This window comes from Cinclus cinclus, chromosome 36 (genome assembly GCF_963662255.1).
Source record: "Cinclus cinclus chromosome 36, bCinCin1.1, whole genome shotgun sequence".
Lineage (NCBI taxonomy): Eukaryota > Metazoa > Chordata > Aves > Passeriformes > Cinclidae > Cinclus > Cinclus cinclus.
The window spans coordinates 888,787-904,052 of NC_085081.1; the positions used below are offsets into that span (position 1 = coordinate 888,787).

Here is a 15,266-nt window from a genome sequence, read left to right on the forward strand (position 1 = left end):
GTTTTGGGAATTTTATTGAAACATTTTGAGATTCAGGGATTTTTGTTTGGTGGGAATTTTGGGGCTTTTTGGTAAATTTTGGGGAATATTTGTGGATTTCAGGAATTTTTGGGTGGAACCTTGGTGAATTTGGGGAATTCTATGAAATTTCCGCAAGATTCGGCAAACTTTATAGTTTCTTTTATTTAGGAGATTTTTGTGGACGTTTTGGTGGATTTATGGAACTTTTTGTAGGAATTTTGTGGTAATTTTAGTGCATTTGGAGCTTTTGGGGAAAATTTGGTTAATTTGGGGATTTTGCAGAAATTTAGGTGGGTTTGTGGTATTTTGTAGGAATTTTATGGAAACTTGGTGGGAATTTCTGTGGATTTGGTGAAATTTATAGAAATTTTTGGTGGATTTGAGGGATTTTGTTGGAATTTTGGTTCATTTCCGCTCGCAATGCCAAAGGATTTTTGATACATTTTAAACTTTTTAAAATTCTTTTTGGCCGTTCCTATTAAGATACCTAAACTTACGAACCAAAATTCCACATTTTTTCCCCAAATCCTCCCTTCCCCACCTGAAATCCCAAAAATCCTGCAAAATTTCCTGAAATCTCAAAATTTCAGGTTTTTATATTTATCCCTAATCCAAATTTTTTAGACAATTTCCTCCCCCCTTCCCTCACCCCTCCAGGCCGCCGAATCCCAGGGGCTCCCCCCGGAATCACTTGGCCCCACCCCCTTCTCTGAAATTCCGGAATTTTCCGGCCCCTCCCATGACCTGGACTCCCAAATCAGGCACTTCCGGAGCCGACTTGGTGGAATCCTCAAGGCCCTGCTGGAGGAGGCGTCTTCCGAAAAAGAGGGCGGGGCCTCCCTGGGGCCGTTCTCATTGGCCGAAGCCGCCTGGGCATGGCTGGAGGGGGTGGGGCGGTTTGACCACGCCCTCTCCGCTCTGATTGGTCGGCGGAAGAAACAGGTAAAGAAGAGGGTATGGTGGGAAGTTTGGGGTTGAAAGGGTTAAAATTGGGTCTGAAATGGCGGAAATTTGGGTCCGAAATTTGGGTTTGAAAATGCTGAAAATTGGTTCCAAAATGGCAGAAGTTGGGGTCTGAAAATGAAGGAAATGGGGTCTGAAATTTGGGTCATAATGGCTCAAATTTGGGTCCGAAATTTGGGTCCAAAATGGCGGAAACTGGTTTCAAAATGGTGGAAATTTAGTTGAAAATGGCGGAAATTTGGGTTCAAAATTTGGGTTCAAAATTTGGGTTCAAAAATGGTGAAAACTGGGGACAAAATGGCGGAGATTTGACCCAAGAATGGATGAAATTTGGTCCGAAATTTGGGTGCTAATGGTGCAAATTTGGGTCCGAAATTTGGGTCCATAATGGCAGAAATTTGGTCCAAAATGGCGGAAATCGGGACCAAAATGGCGGAAATCGGGACCAAAATGGCGGAAGTTGGTTTCAAAATGGCGGGAAATGATTTCAAAATGACTGAAATCAATTTCAAAATGGCGGAAGTCGGTTTCAAAATGGCGGAAATATGATCTAAAATGGCAGAAATTTGGGTTCAAAATGACAGAAGTTTGCTTCAAAATGGCAGAAGTTGGCTTCAAAATGGCGGAAATCGGTTTCAAAATGGCGGAAGTTGGTTTCAAAATGGTGGAAATGGATTTCAAAATGGCGGAAATGGATTACAAAAATGGCGGAAATGGTTTCAAAATGGCGGAAATTTGGTCCAAAATGGCGGAAGTTGGTGTCAAGATGGCGGAAATCGATTTCAAAATGGCGGAATTTGGTTTCAAAGTGGCGAGAAATGATTTCAAAATGGCTGAAATGGATTTCAAAATGGCGGATGTTGGTTTCGAAATGTCGGAATTTGTTTTTGAAATGGCGGAAATTGATTTCGAAATGGCGGATGATTACAAAATGGCGGAAATTGAGTTTAAAATGGCGGAAACGGTTTTAAAATGGCAGAAATTTGGTCCAAAATGGCGGACGTTTGCTTCAAAATGGCGGAAGTTGGTTTCAAAATGGCGGAAATTTGGTCCAAAATGGCGGAATTTGGTTTCAAATTGGCGGAAGTTGGTTTCAAATTGGGGGAAGTTTGCTTCGAAATGACGGAAGTTGGTTTCAAAATGGCGGAAATTGATTTTAAAATGGCGGAGAATTATTTCAGAATGGCGGAAGTCGGTTTCAGAATGGCGGAAGTTGGTTTCAAAATGGCGGAAATCAAGTTCAAAATGGTGGTAATGAATTTCAAAATGGCGGAAATGGTTTCAAAATGGCAGAAATTTGGTCCAAAATGGCGGAATTTGGTTTCAAATTGGCGGAAGTTTGCTTCGAAATGGCGGAAGTCAGTTTCAAAATGGCGGAAGTTGGGTGGAAATCAAGTTCAAAATGATGGAAATGGATTTCAAAATGGCGGAAATGGTTTCAAAATGGCAGAAATTTGGTCCAAAATGGCGGACGTTTGCTTCAAAATGGCGGAAGTTGGTTTCAAAATGGCGGAAATTTGGTCCAAAATGGCGGAATTTGGTTTCAAATTGGGGGAAGTTTGCTTCAAAATGGCGGAAGTCGGTTTCAAAATGGCGGAAATTTATTTTAAAATGGCGGAGAATTATTTCAGAATGGCGGAAGTCGGTTTCAGAATGGCGGAAGTTGGTTTCAAAATGGCGGAAATCAAGTTGAAAATGGTGGTAATGAATTTCAAAATGGCGGAAATGGTTTCAAAATGGCAGAAATTTGGTCCAAAATGGCGGAATTTGGTTTCAAATTGGCGGAAGTTTGCTTCGAAATGACGGAAGTCGGTTTCAAAATGGCGGAAATTGATTTTAAAATGGCGGAGAATTATTTAAAAATGGCGGAAGTCGGTTTCAAAATGGCGGAAATCAAGTTCAAAATGGTGGAAATGGATTTCAAAATGGCGGAAATGGTTTCAAAATTTCAAAAATTTGGTCCAAAATGGCGGAATTTGGTTTCAAATTGGCGGAAGTTTGCTTCGAAATGCCGGAAGTCAGTTTCAAAATGGCGGAAATTGATATTAAAATGGCGGAGAATTATTTAAAAATGGCGGAAGTCGGTTTCAGAATGGCGGAAGTTGGTTTCAAAATGGCGGAAATCAAGTTCGAAATGGTGGAAATGGATTTCAAAATGGCGGAAATGGTTTCAAAATGGCAGAAATTTGGTCCAAAATGGCGGACGTTTCCTTCAAAATGGCGGAAATTTGGTACAAATTGGCGGAAGTTGGTTTGAAATTGGCGGAAGTTTGCTTCGAAATGGCGGAAATTGATTTCAAAATGGCGGAAGTCGGTTTCAAAATGGCGGAAGTTGGTTTCAAAATGGCGGAAATCAAGTTCAAAATGGCGGAAATGGTTTCAAAATGGCGGAAATTTGTGTTTTCTGAATGGTTTTAACTGGTTAAGACTGGTTGAACCAGTCCCGACCAATCTGTACTGGTGCATACTGGTCCATACTGGCCCAAACTGGTTTATACTGGTGCCAGTGCGCTTAATTGTAGCTTAAAAACCCGAGATTTTGCTGTATTTTAATATTTTTTACTGGTTTGTACTGGTTTATACTGCTCCAGACCAGTCCAACCCAGTCTGTACTGGTTCATACTGGTTTATACTGTTTTATACTGGACCAGACTGGTTTATACTGGCCCAAACTGTTTTATACTGGACCAGACTGGTTTATACTGGCCCAAACTGGTCGAAACCAGGAAGATTGTTGTCTAAAAATGCAGATGTTAATGTCTTTTACTGGTTTTTACTGGTTCATGTTGGTCTATACCGGTATTAACCAGCTCAAACCAGTCTGTACTGGTCCATACTGGTCTGAACTGGTTTGTACTGGTCCAAATACGATGCATTTTCGTTGAAAAACTGATTTTGTGCATTTTAATAACTTTTACTGGTTTTTACCGTACCAAACCAGTCCAAACCACTTTGTGCTGGTCCATACTGGTTCATACTGGTCCAAACTGGTCCAAACTGGTCCGAACCAGAGAGATTTTAGTGTAAAAATGGCCATTTTATCATGTTTTACTGGTTTATACTGGTTCAAACTGGTCCGAACCAATCTAAACCATTTTAAACCAGTCTGCACTGGTCCATACTGGTTCATACTGGTCTAAACTGGTCCAAATCAGACAAATTTTAGTCAAAAAAAAATGGCAATTTTGTTCTGTTTTACTGGATTAAACTGGTTTGAACTGGTTCAAACTGGTCCAAACCAGTCTAAACCAACCTGTAGCGGCCCATACTGGGCCATACTGGTTTATATTGGCTCATACTGGTTTAAACTGGTTTATACTGGTCCAAACTGGTCCAAATCAGACAGATTTTAGTCAAAAAATGGCAATTTTATTCTGTTTTACTGGTTCAAACTGGTCCAAACCAATCCAAACCAGTCTAAACCAGTCTGTAGCAGCCCGTACTGGTTTATACTGGTTTAGACTGGTTCATACTGGTTTAGACTGGTTCATACTGGTCCAAACAGACAGATTTTAGTGTTAAAATGGTCATTTTATCATATTTTACTGGTTTAAACTGGTTCAAACTGGTCGAAAGCAATCCAAACCAGTCTAAACCAGTCTGTAGCAGCCCGTACTGGTCCATACTGGTTCATACTGGTCCAAACTGGTCCAAACAGACAAATTTTAGTCAAAAAATGGCAATTTTATTCTGTTTTACTGGTTTAAACTGGTTCAAACTGGTCCAAAGCAATCCAAACCAGTCTAAACCAGTCTGTAGCAGCCCGTACTGGTTTATACTGGTTTAGACTGGTTCATACTGGTTTAGACTGGTTCATACTGGTCCAAACAGACAGATTTTAGTGTTAAAATGGTCATTTTATCATATTTTACTGGTTTAAACTGGTTCAAACTGGTCCAAAGCAATCCAAACCAGTCTAAACCAGTCTGTAGTGGCCTGTACTGGTTTATACTGGTTTATACTGGTTTATACTGGTTCATACTGGTCCAAACTGGTCCAAACAGACAAATTTTAGTCAAAAAATGGCAATTTTATTCTGTTTTACTGGTTTAAACTGGTTCAAACTGGTCCAAAGCAATCCAAACCAGTCTAAACCAGTCTGTAGCGGCCCGTACTGGTCCATACTGGTTCATACTGGTTTAGACTGGTTCATACTGGTCCAAACAGACAGATTTTAGTGTTAAAATGGTCATTTTATCATATTTTACTGGTTTAAACTGGTTCAAACTGGTCGAAAGCAATCCAAACCAGTCTAAACCAGTCTGTAGCGGCCCATACTGGTCCATACTGGTTCATACTGGTTCATACTGGTCCCAGCTGCACTTCCTGTCCACCCTGGGATTCCCAGACCAGGCCTCGGCCTCGGCAGCGCTGCAGCGGAACGAGGGCAGCCACTGGGGGGCGCTAAGGGAGCTGCAGCAGATCAGGCTCCGCCCCTTCCACTTACGTCACTTCCGGGGGGCGGAGCCAACCCTGGACTTCAACAGGGCCGACCAGCAGGTTTGTACTGGTTTATACTGGTTTGTACTGGGATGGGGTTTGGGGTTATTGGTTTGTACTGGGAGGGGGTTTGGGGTTACTGGGATGAACTGGGAGGAGGTTTGGGGTTACTGGTTTGTACTGGGAGGGGGACTGGGGTTACTGATTCATACTGGGATGGGGTTTGGGGTTACTGGGATGAACTGGGATGGGGTTTGGGGTTACTGGTTTGTACTGGGAGGGGGTTTGGGGTTACTGGGATAAACTGGGAGGAGGTTTGGGGTTACTGGTTTGTACTGGGAGGGGGACTGGGCTTACTGATTCATACTGGGATGGGGTTTGGGGTTACTGGTTTGTACTGGGAGGGTGTTTGGGGTTACTGGTTTTTGCTGGGATGGGGTTTGGGGTTACTGGGATGAACTGGGAGGAGGTTTGGGGTTACTGGTTTTTACTGGGATGGGGATTGGGGTTACTGGTTTGTACTGGGAGGGTGTTTGGGGTTACTGGGATGAACTGGGAATGGATTTGTTCTTACTGGGATGAACTGGGAGGTGCTTTAGAGTCACTAGGAGTGGATTTGGGCTAACTGGGAGTTACTGGTTTGGGTTGTTTTCCTTACTGGTTTCCCATTTTCCCTTACTGGTTTCCCATTTGCTCATACTGGTTTATACTGGTCCATACTGGTCCGTCTCCCGCAGGCTTTGGTCCGTCAGATTTTGGCCACTTTGCCCGTGGCCAGTTGGGGCCGGGCTTTACTGGTGGCCACACTGGGCCGTGAACTGGGACTGGGACTGGTGGCGGATCCCAGTAAGGAATCTTTACTGGGAGAACTGGTGGAGGCCGTGGGGTCGTGCCCGGACCGGGCGGCTCTGAGGAGGAGGCTGAGGTGCGAGTGCGCAGTCTGCGGATGGGGGCTGCCCAGGCAACTGGTTTGTACTGGTTTGTACTGGTTTGTAGTGGCTTGTACTGGTTTGTACTGGGATTCTATTGGTTTGTACTGGGAGGGAATTGGGATGGACTGGGAAAGGATTTGGGGGCACTGGGAGCAACTGGGAGGGGATTAAAAGGCTGAAAATGGGGATTTGGGGTTACTGGTTTGTACTGGGATCGTACTGGTTTGTATTGGGAGGGGACCGGGAAAGACTGGGATGAACTGGTTTATACTGGTTTGGCATTTTAACGATTCCAATTCCATTTGGAACAGTGACGCCATTATTGGTTTATACTGGTTTATACTGGTTTATACTGGTGTGGGACTACTGGGACCAACTGGAGACTTACTGGGGTCTTACTGGGATGAACTGGGAGCTACTGGTTTATACTGGTTTGGCATATCAATGATTCCAATTCTATTTGGAACAGTGACACCATTATTGGTTTATACTGGTTTATACTGGTTTATACTGGTCTATACTGGTTTATGCTGGTTTGTGGTTACTGGGATCAACTGGAGGCTTAATAAGGGCTCAGTAGGATGAACTGGGATGAACTGGGAGCTACTGGTTTATACTGGTTTGGCGTTTTAATGATTCCAGTTCTATTTGGGGCAGTGACGCCATTATTGGTTTATACTGATTTATACTGGTTTATACTGGTTTATACTGGTTTATACTGGTTTGTGGTTACTGGGTCTAACTGGAGGCTTACTGGGGCCTTACTGGGATGAACTGGGAGCTACTGGTTTATACTGGTTTGGCGTTTTAATAACTCCAATTCTATTTGGGGCAGTGACGCTATTATTGGTTTATACTGGTTTATACTGGTTTATACTGGTTTGTGGGTTTTGGGTCTGACTGGGGGCTTCCTGGTCTGAACTGGGCTGAACTGGTTCATACTGGTTTGTCTGTTGAACACCTACAATTCCCTCAACGACCGCCGTGGTAGCAATAGGAACCCCACCGGTACCGAACCAGTCCCTTACTGGTTTATACTGGTCCGTACTGGTTTCAGATGCAGTGGCTGCCGGGCTGCTCGTGCCCGCTGTGTCCCGATTGTTTCCGGCTCCATTTCACCGTCGGCGTTCGGGAGAGGGGGGTGGAGGCTCTGGGATGTCCCAGCTGCGGCCGGCCCGACCTCCGGGACGAGGCCCAGCGCCTCTGGTACTGGTCCACACTGGAGCCGCAGGTTCGTACTGGTTTGTACTGGTTTATACTGGGAGGGGTGGGGGGAAAAAAAAAAAAAAAAAACCCCCAAAAAAAAACGGGGAGAAACGGTGAAAAAACGGGGAAAAACGGGTGGGAAATGGGGGAGAAACGGGGGATAAAGGGTTAAGATGGGGGTTGGGGGTTACTGGTTTGTACTGGTTTATACTGGGAGGGGACTGGGAGGGACTGGGAGGGACTGGGAGGGAGAAAAACGGGGAGAAAACGGAAAAAAAAGGGGGAAAAGTGGGGGAGAAACGGGGGATAAAGGGTTAAGATGGGAGTTGGGGGTTACTGGTTTGTACTGGTTTGTACTGGTTTGTACCGGTTTGTACTGGTTTGTACTGGGAGGGAACTGGGAGGGAACTGGGAGGGGGAAAAAACGGGGAAAACGGGGGAAAAATGGGGGGGAAATGGGGGATAAAGGGTTAAAATGGGGGTTGGAGGTTACTGGTTTGTACTGGTTTGTACTGGTTTATACTGGGAGGGAACTGGGAGGGAACTGGGAGGGACTGGGAGGGAACTGGGAGGGACTGGGAGGGAGAAAAACGGAGAGAAACGGGGGAAAAATGGGGGAGAAACGGAGGGAAATGGGGATTGGGGGTTACTGGTTTGTACTGGGAGGGAACTGGGATGAACTGGGAGGGAGCTGGGATAAACTGGGATGGGATTTGAGGGCACTGGGAGCAACTGGGAGGGAATTAAAGGGTTAAAAGTGGGGGGAAAATGGAGGAAAATGGAAACTTGGTTACTGGTTTGTACTGGTTTGTACTGGTTTGTACTGGGAGGAGACTGGGATGAACTGGGGGGAACTGAGAATAAACTGGGGTGAACTGGGATGAACTGGGGGGGAGGGGGGGGGAATCAAAGAGTTACCAATGGCGATTTGGGTTTACTGGTTTGTACTGGTTTGGGTTTTATCCTTACTGGTTTGTATTGGGAGTGGTTACTGCTTCATACTGGTTCATACTGGTTCATACTGGTTCATACTGGGAGCCCCTGACACCCTTTAGAACCCACTGGGACTTCCCAGTTCGCCGTTTTTCCTTACTGGTTTATACTGGTTTGGGTTTTTTTTTTTTTTTTTCTCACTGGTTTGGGTTTTTTTCCTTACTGGTTTGTCCTGGGAGTGGTTACTGGTTCATACTGGTTTATACTGGTTTATACTGGGAGCAGCTGCGGCGCTGTCTGGACCCCGACACCTTCGGCCTGGTCACCCAGAAGTTGACGGAGCTGGAGCTGCTGAGGGACCCCCAGTTCCTGTGGTGCCCCCACGTACTGGTTTATACTGGTTTATACTGGGATGGACTGGTTTGGGGGCTGGGGGTTACTGGGAGTTACTGGTTTGTACTGGGATGGGGTTTGGGGTTACTGGTTTGTACGGGGATGGGGTGTGGGGTTACTGGTTTGTATTGGGACGAACTGGAGGGGATTTGTGGTTACTGGGACTTACTGGTTTATACTGGTTTGGGTTTTCTCCTTACTGGTTTCTTACTGGGCATTACTTGTTTGAACTGGGAGGGACTGGGATGAACTGGGAGAGAACTGGGATGGAACTGGGAGGGGATTTTACCTTGCTGCTTTCTTACTGGTTTCGTTCTATTCATTACTGGTCTAAACTGGGACTTACTGGGAGCCTCCCAGTTCAAACCAGTAAATCCCAGTTTGTTCCCAGTGCTCGTTTGGGTTCATCTTTGAGGCCGAGCGGGGTCCGGCCCAGTGCCCCCAGTGCCAGCAGCGCTGCTGCCCCCGCTGCCAGCTCCCGGTACTGGTTTATACTGGTTTATACTGGTTTGGACTGGTTTTCACTGGTTTTCACTGGTTTGGACTGGGAGGGTGCTGGGAACGAACTGGGAGGGGGATTAAAGGGTTCAAAACAAGGAAAAAATGGAGAAAATGGGGATTTGGGTTACTGGTTTATACTGGTTTATACTGGTTTTGGGGTTTTTCCTTACTGGTTTGTACTGGTTTGGACTGGGAGGGAACTGGGAATGAACTGGGAGATACTGGGAAGGGATTCGGGGTTAGTCTGGTTTGTACTGGTTGGGATTGGGAAGGACGAAAGGGATTGGGGGTTACTGGTTTATACTGGTTTTGGCTGGTTTGGGTTCTTTTCTTTACTGGTTTGTACTGGTTTAGACTGGTTCCGACTGGTTTATATTGGTTTGAGATTTTTCTTTACTGGTTCATACTGGTTCATACTGGTTTGGAATGTTTTTTTACTGGTTTGGGGTTTTTTGTCTTGTTGATTTATACTGGTCCATACTGGTTTGGGATATTTCTTACTGGTTTGTACTGGTTTATACTGGGATGAACTGGGAGGATTTTGGGGGAAATTGTTGGGATTTTTTTTTTTTTTTTTGATAATTTTGTGGAATTTGGGGAAATTTTTGGGTGAATTTTTTTGGAATTTTTGGCCATTTCGGGGCCGTTTTTCTCAGTGATTTTTTTGGGGGGATTTTTGGGGATTTTTTAGGATTTTTTGGGGGTTTTTCTTGGGATTTTTTTTGGGATTTTTTGGGATTTTTTGGGGATTTTTTTGGGCATTTTTGGGGATTCTTCTGGGATTTTTTGGGATTTTTTGGGGATTTACTTGGGATTTTTTTTTGGAATTTTTTGGTGATTTTTTTGGGGATTTTTTGGGGGATTTTTTGGGGGATTTCTTTGTGGGATTTTTTGGGCATTTTTGGGGATTTTGGGTTTTTTGGGGGTTTTTTTGGGGATTTTTTGGGGATTTTTTGGGATTTTTTGGATTTTTTGGGCATTTTTGGGGATTTTTTGGGGGATTTTTTGGGGATTTTTTTTGGGACTTACTTAGGATTTTTTTGGGGGGATTTTTTGGCATTTTTCGGGGATTTTTTTGGGGGATTTTTTTGGGATTTTGTTGAGGATTTTTTTTGGGGGGGGGGATTTTTTCGATGATTTTTTATTATTATTTTTTGGGGGATTTTTTTGATGATTTTCTGGGGATTTTTTTTGGGATTTTTTGGGGGGGGCATTTTTTGGGGGATTTTTTTTTTTTTTTTTTATTTTTTGGGTTTTTTTTGTGTTTGTTTTTTGGTTTTTTTTTGTTTTTTTTTGTTTTTTTTTTTTTTTGTTTTTTTTTTTTTGTTTTGTTTTTTTTTTTTTTTTTTGTTTTTTTTGTTTTTTGTGTTTGTTTTTTAACCCTTCCGTGCCCAGTGGGAGCCCCGGCACTCGTCCCTGTCCTGCGCGGATTTTGGGAAGTGGCTCCGATCCCGGGACCCCCCGGGACCCCCCCAGGATTTGGGAACGTTCCTGGGAGAGATCGGAATCGGTGAGGAACGGGGGGAGGGGGGGAAAAAACAAAAAACAAAAAAACAGCGAGGGGGGGAAAAATGGGGAAAAAATGGGGAAAAATGGGGAAAAATGGGGGGAAATTGGGGAAAATGGGAAAAAATGGGAAAAAAAATGGGAAAAAAATGGGGGAAAATTGGGGGAAAATTGGGGAAAAATGGGGAAAAATGGGGGGAAATTGGGGAAAAAAAGAGGAAAAATTGGGAAAAAAAATGGAGGAAATGGGAGAAAAATGGGGAAAAAATGGGAGAAAAATGGGGAAAAAATTGGGGAAAAAATGGGGAAAAAAATGGGGAAAAATTGGGGGGAAATTGGGGGAAAATGGGGAAAAATTGGGGGAAAGTGGGGGAAAAATGAGGAAAAAAAATGGGGGAAATTGGGGGAAAAATTGGGGAAAATGGGGAAAAATTGGGGGAAAATTGGGGAAAAATTGGGGGAAAATTGGGGAAAAATTGGGGGAAAATGGGGAAAATTGGGGGAAATTGGGGGAAAAATGGGGAAAAATGGGGGGAAATTGGGGGGAAATTGGGGAAAAATTGGGGGGAATTGGGGAAAAAATGGGGAAAAATTGGGAAAAATTGGGGAAAAATGGGGAAAAATTGGGGGAAATTGGGGAAAAATGGGGAAAAATTGGGGGAAATTGGGGGAAAAATGGGGAAATTGGGGGAAATTGGGGAAAAAAAGAGGAAAAAATGGGGGGGAATTGGGGAAAAATTGGGGAAAAATTGGGGGGAAATTGGGGGAAAATGGGAAAAATGGGGGGAAATTGGGGAAAAAAAGAGGAAAAAATGGGGGGAATTGGGGAAAAATTGGGGAAAAATTGGGAGGAAATTGGGGGAAAATTGGGGGGAAATTGGGAAAAAAATGGGAAAAAATGGGAAAAAATGGGGAAAAATGGGGGGAAATTGGGAAAAAATGGGGAAAAAATGGGGAAAAATTCGGGGAAAAATGGGGAAAAATTGGGGGAAAATGGGGAAAAAATGGGGGAAATTGGGGGAAAAATGGGGAAAAATGGGGGGAAATTGGGGAAAAAAGAGGAAAAAATGGGGGGGGAATTGGGGAAAAATTGGGGAAAAATTGGGGGGAAATTGGGGAAAAATGGGGAAAAATGGGGAAAAAATGGGAGAAAAATGGGGAAAAAAATGGGGAAATATGGGAGAAAAAAATTGGAAAAAAGCAGAAAAATGGGGGGAAATTGGGGAAAAATTGGGGGGAAAATTGGGGAAAAAATGGGAAAAATTGGGAAAAAAAATGGAGGAAATGGGAGAGAAATGGGGAAAAAATCAGGAAAAAATTGGGAAAAATGGGAGAAAATTGGGAAACAATTGGGGAAAAAAAATGGGAAAAAATTGGGAAAAAATTGGGGGGAAATGGCGAAAAATTGGGGAAAAATGGAGAAAAATGGGGAAAAAAATAGGGAAATATGGGAAAAAAATTGGGAAAAAATGCGGAAAAATGGGGGAATTGGGGAAAATTGGGGGGAAATTGGGGAAAAAATGGGAAAAAATTGGGAAAAAAAATGGAGGAAATGGGAGAGAAATGGGAAAAAATCAGGAAAAAATTGGGGAAAAATGGGAGAAAAATTGGGAAACAATTGGGGGAAAAAATGGGAAAAAATTGGGAAAAAATTGGGGGAAATGGCGAAAAATCTGGGGAAAAATGGAGAAAAATGGGGAAAAAATAGGGAAATATGGGAAAAAATGGAATTGGAAAAATGCGGAAAAATGGGGGGAAATTGGGGAAAAAATGGGAAAAAATCAGGAAAAAATTGTAGGAAAAACGGGAAAAAAATTGGGAAAAACTGGAGAAAAAATGAGGAATTTTGACACAATTTTGGGAATATTCGGGATATGACCTTTCCCGGTGTCCCAATTTTGGGAATATTCGGGATTTGACCTTTCCCGGTGTCCCAAATTTGGGAATATTTGGGATTTGACCTTTCCCGGTGTCCCAAATTTGGGAATATTTGGGATTTGACCTTTCCCGGTGTCCCAATTTTGGGAATATTTGGGATTTTGACCTTTCCCGGTGTCCCCAATTTTGGGAATATTCAGGATTTGACCTTTCCCAGTGTCCCAATTTTGGGAATATTCGGGATTTGACCTTTCCCAATGACACAATTTTGGGAATGTTCGGGATTTGAACCTTTCCCGGTGTCCCAAATTTGGGAATATTCGGGATTTGACCTTTCCCGGTGTCCCAATTTTGGGAATATTCGGGATTTGACCTTTCCCAGTGTCCCAATTTTGGGAATATTCGGGATTTGACCTTTCCCAATGACACAATTTTGGGAATATTCGGATTTGACCTTTCCCGGTGTCCCCAATTTTGGGAATATTTGGGATTTGACCTTTCCCGGTGTCCCAATTTTGGGAATATTTGGGATTTGACCTTTCCCGGTGTCCCAATTTTGGGAATATTCAGGATTTGACCTTTCCCAGTGTCCCAATTTTGGGAATATTCGGGATTTGACCTTTCCCAGTGTCCCAATTTTGGGAATGTTCGGGATTTGACCTTTCCGGTGTCCCAAATTTGGGAATGTTTCGGGATTTGACCTTTCCCGGTGTCCCAATTTTGGGAATATTCGGGATTTGACCTTTCCCGGTGTCCCAATTTTGGGAATATTCGGGATTTGACCTTTCCCAGTGTCCCAATTTTGGGAATATTCGGGATTTGACCTTTCCCGGTGTCCCAATTTTGGGAATATTTGGGATTTGACCTTTCCCCGGTGTCCCAAATTTGGGAATATTCGGGATTTGACCTTTCCCAGTGTCCCAATTTTGGGAATATTTGGGATTTGACCTTTCCCAATGACACAATTTTGGGAATATTTGGGATTTGACCTTTCTCGGTGTCCCAAATTTGGGAATATTCGGGATTTGACCTTTCCCAGTGTCCCAATTTTGGGAATATTCGGGATTTGACCTTTCCCAGTGTCCCAAATTTGGGAATATTCGGGATTTGACCTTTCCCGGTGTCCCAATTTTGGGAATATTCGGGATTTGACCTTTCCCGGTGTCCCAAATTTTGGAATATTCGGATTTGACCTTTCCCAATATCACAATTTTGGGAATATTCGGGATTTGACCTTTCCCGGTGTCCCAATTTTGGGAATATTCGGGATTTAACCTTTCCGTGTCCCAAATTTTGGAATATTCGGGATTTGACCTTTCCCAATATCACAATTTTGGGAATATTCGGGATTTGACCTTTCCGGTGTCCCAATTTTGGGAATATTCGGGATTTGACCTTTCCCAATGTCCCAATTTTGGGAATATTCGGGATTTGACCTTTCCCAATGACACAATTTTGGGAATATTTGGGATTTGACCTTTCTCGGTGTCCCAAATTTGGGAATATTCGGGATTTGACCTTTCCCAGTGTCCCAATTTTGGGAATATTCGGGATTTGACCTTTCCAGTGTCCCAAATTTGGGAATATTCGGATTTGACCTTTCCCGGTGTCCCAATTTTGGGAATATTCGGGATTTGACCTTTCCCGGTGTCCCAAATTTTGGAATATTCGGGATTTGACCTTTCCCAATATCACAATTTTGGGAATATTCGGGATTTGACCTTTCCCGGTGTCCCAAATTTGGGAATATTCGGGATTTGACTTTCCCGGTGTCCCAATTTTGGGAATATTCGGGATTTGACCTTTCCCGGTGTCCCAAATTTGGGAATATTCGGGATTTGACTTTCCCGGTGTCCCAAATTTGGGAATATTTTGTGCAGAGTGTCCCCGGTGCCGTCACTGCTTCGCCCTGGCCCGGGGGGGCTGCCTGCACTTCCAGTGCTCCCAGTGCCATCACCAGTTCTGCGCTGCCTGCGGGGCCCAGTTCCACCGGCCCGAGGTGATGGGCGTGGACTGGGATGGACTGGGATGGACTGGGATGGACTGGGATGGACTGGGAGGGGGACTGGGATGGACTGGGATGGACTGGGATGGAACTGGGAGGGGACTGAGATGGACTGGGATGGACTGGGATGGACTGGGATGGACTGGGATGGACTGGGACGGGACTGGGACGGGACTGGGATGGAACTGGGAGGGGACTGAGATGGACTGGATGGACTGGGATGGAACTGGGAGGGGACTGAGATGGACTGGGATGGACTGGGATGGATTGGGATGGACTGGGATGGAACTGGGAGGGGACTGAGATGGACTGGAATGGACTGGGATGGACTGGGATGGATTGGGATGGACTGGGATGGACTGGGATGGAACTGGGAGGGGACTGAGATGGACTGGAATGGACTGGGATGGATTGGAGGGGACTGGGATGGACTGGGATGGAACTGGGACGGGACTGGGATGGATTGGGAGGGGACTGAGATGGACTGG

The 15,266-nt window shown here is 44.3% G+C and overlaps 1 protein-coding gene across 1 annotated transcript in view; it reads left to right on the forward strand.

The window, feature by feature from the left end:
- The first annotated feature begins 3,264 nt into the window (after positions 1-3,264).
- The window catches only part of TGM1 (transglutaminase 1), a 45,502-nt gene continuing 33,500 nt past the window's right edge, over positions 3,265-15,266 (forward strand). The window contains exons 1-6 of the mRNA XM_062512354.1: positions 3,265-3,360; positions 5,302-5,484; positions 6,162-6,392; positions 7,414-7,587; positions 8,781-8,879; positions 10,785-10,899. Of these exons, the coding sequence (XP_062368338.1) occupies positions 3,265-3,360; positions 5,302-5,484; positions 6,162-6,392; positions 7,414-7,587; positions 8,781-8,879; positions 10,785-10,899 (898 nt within the window). The remainder of the gene's footprint in view (positions 3,361-5,301; positions 5,485-6,161; positions 6,393-7,413; positions 7,588-8,780; positions 8,880-10,784; positions 10,900-15,266) is intronic.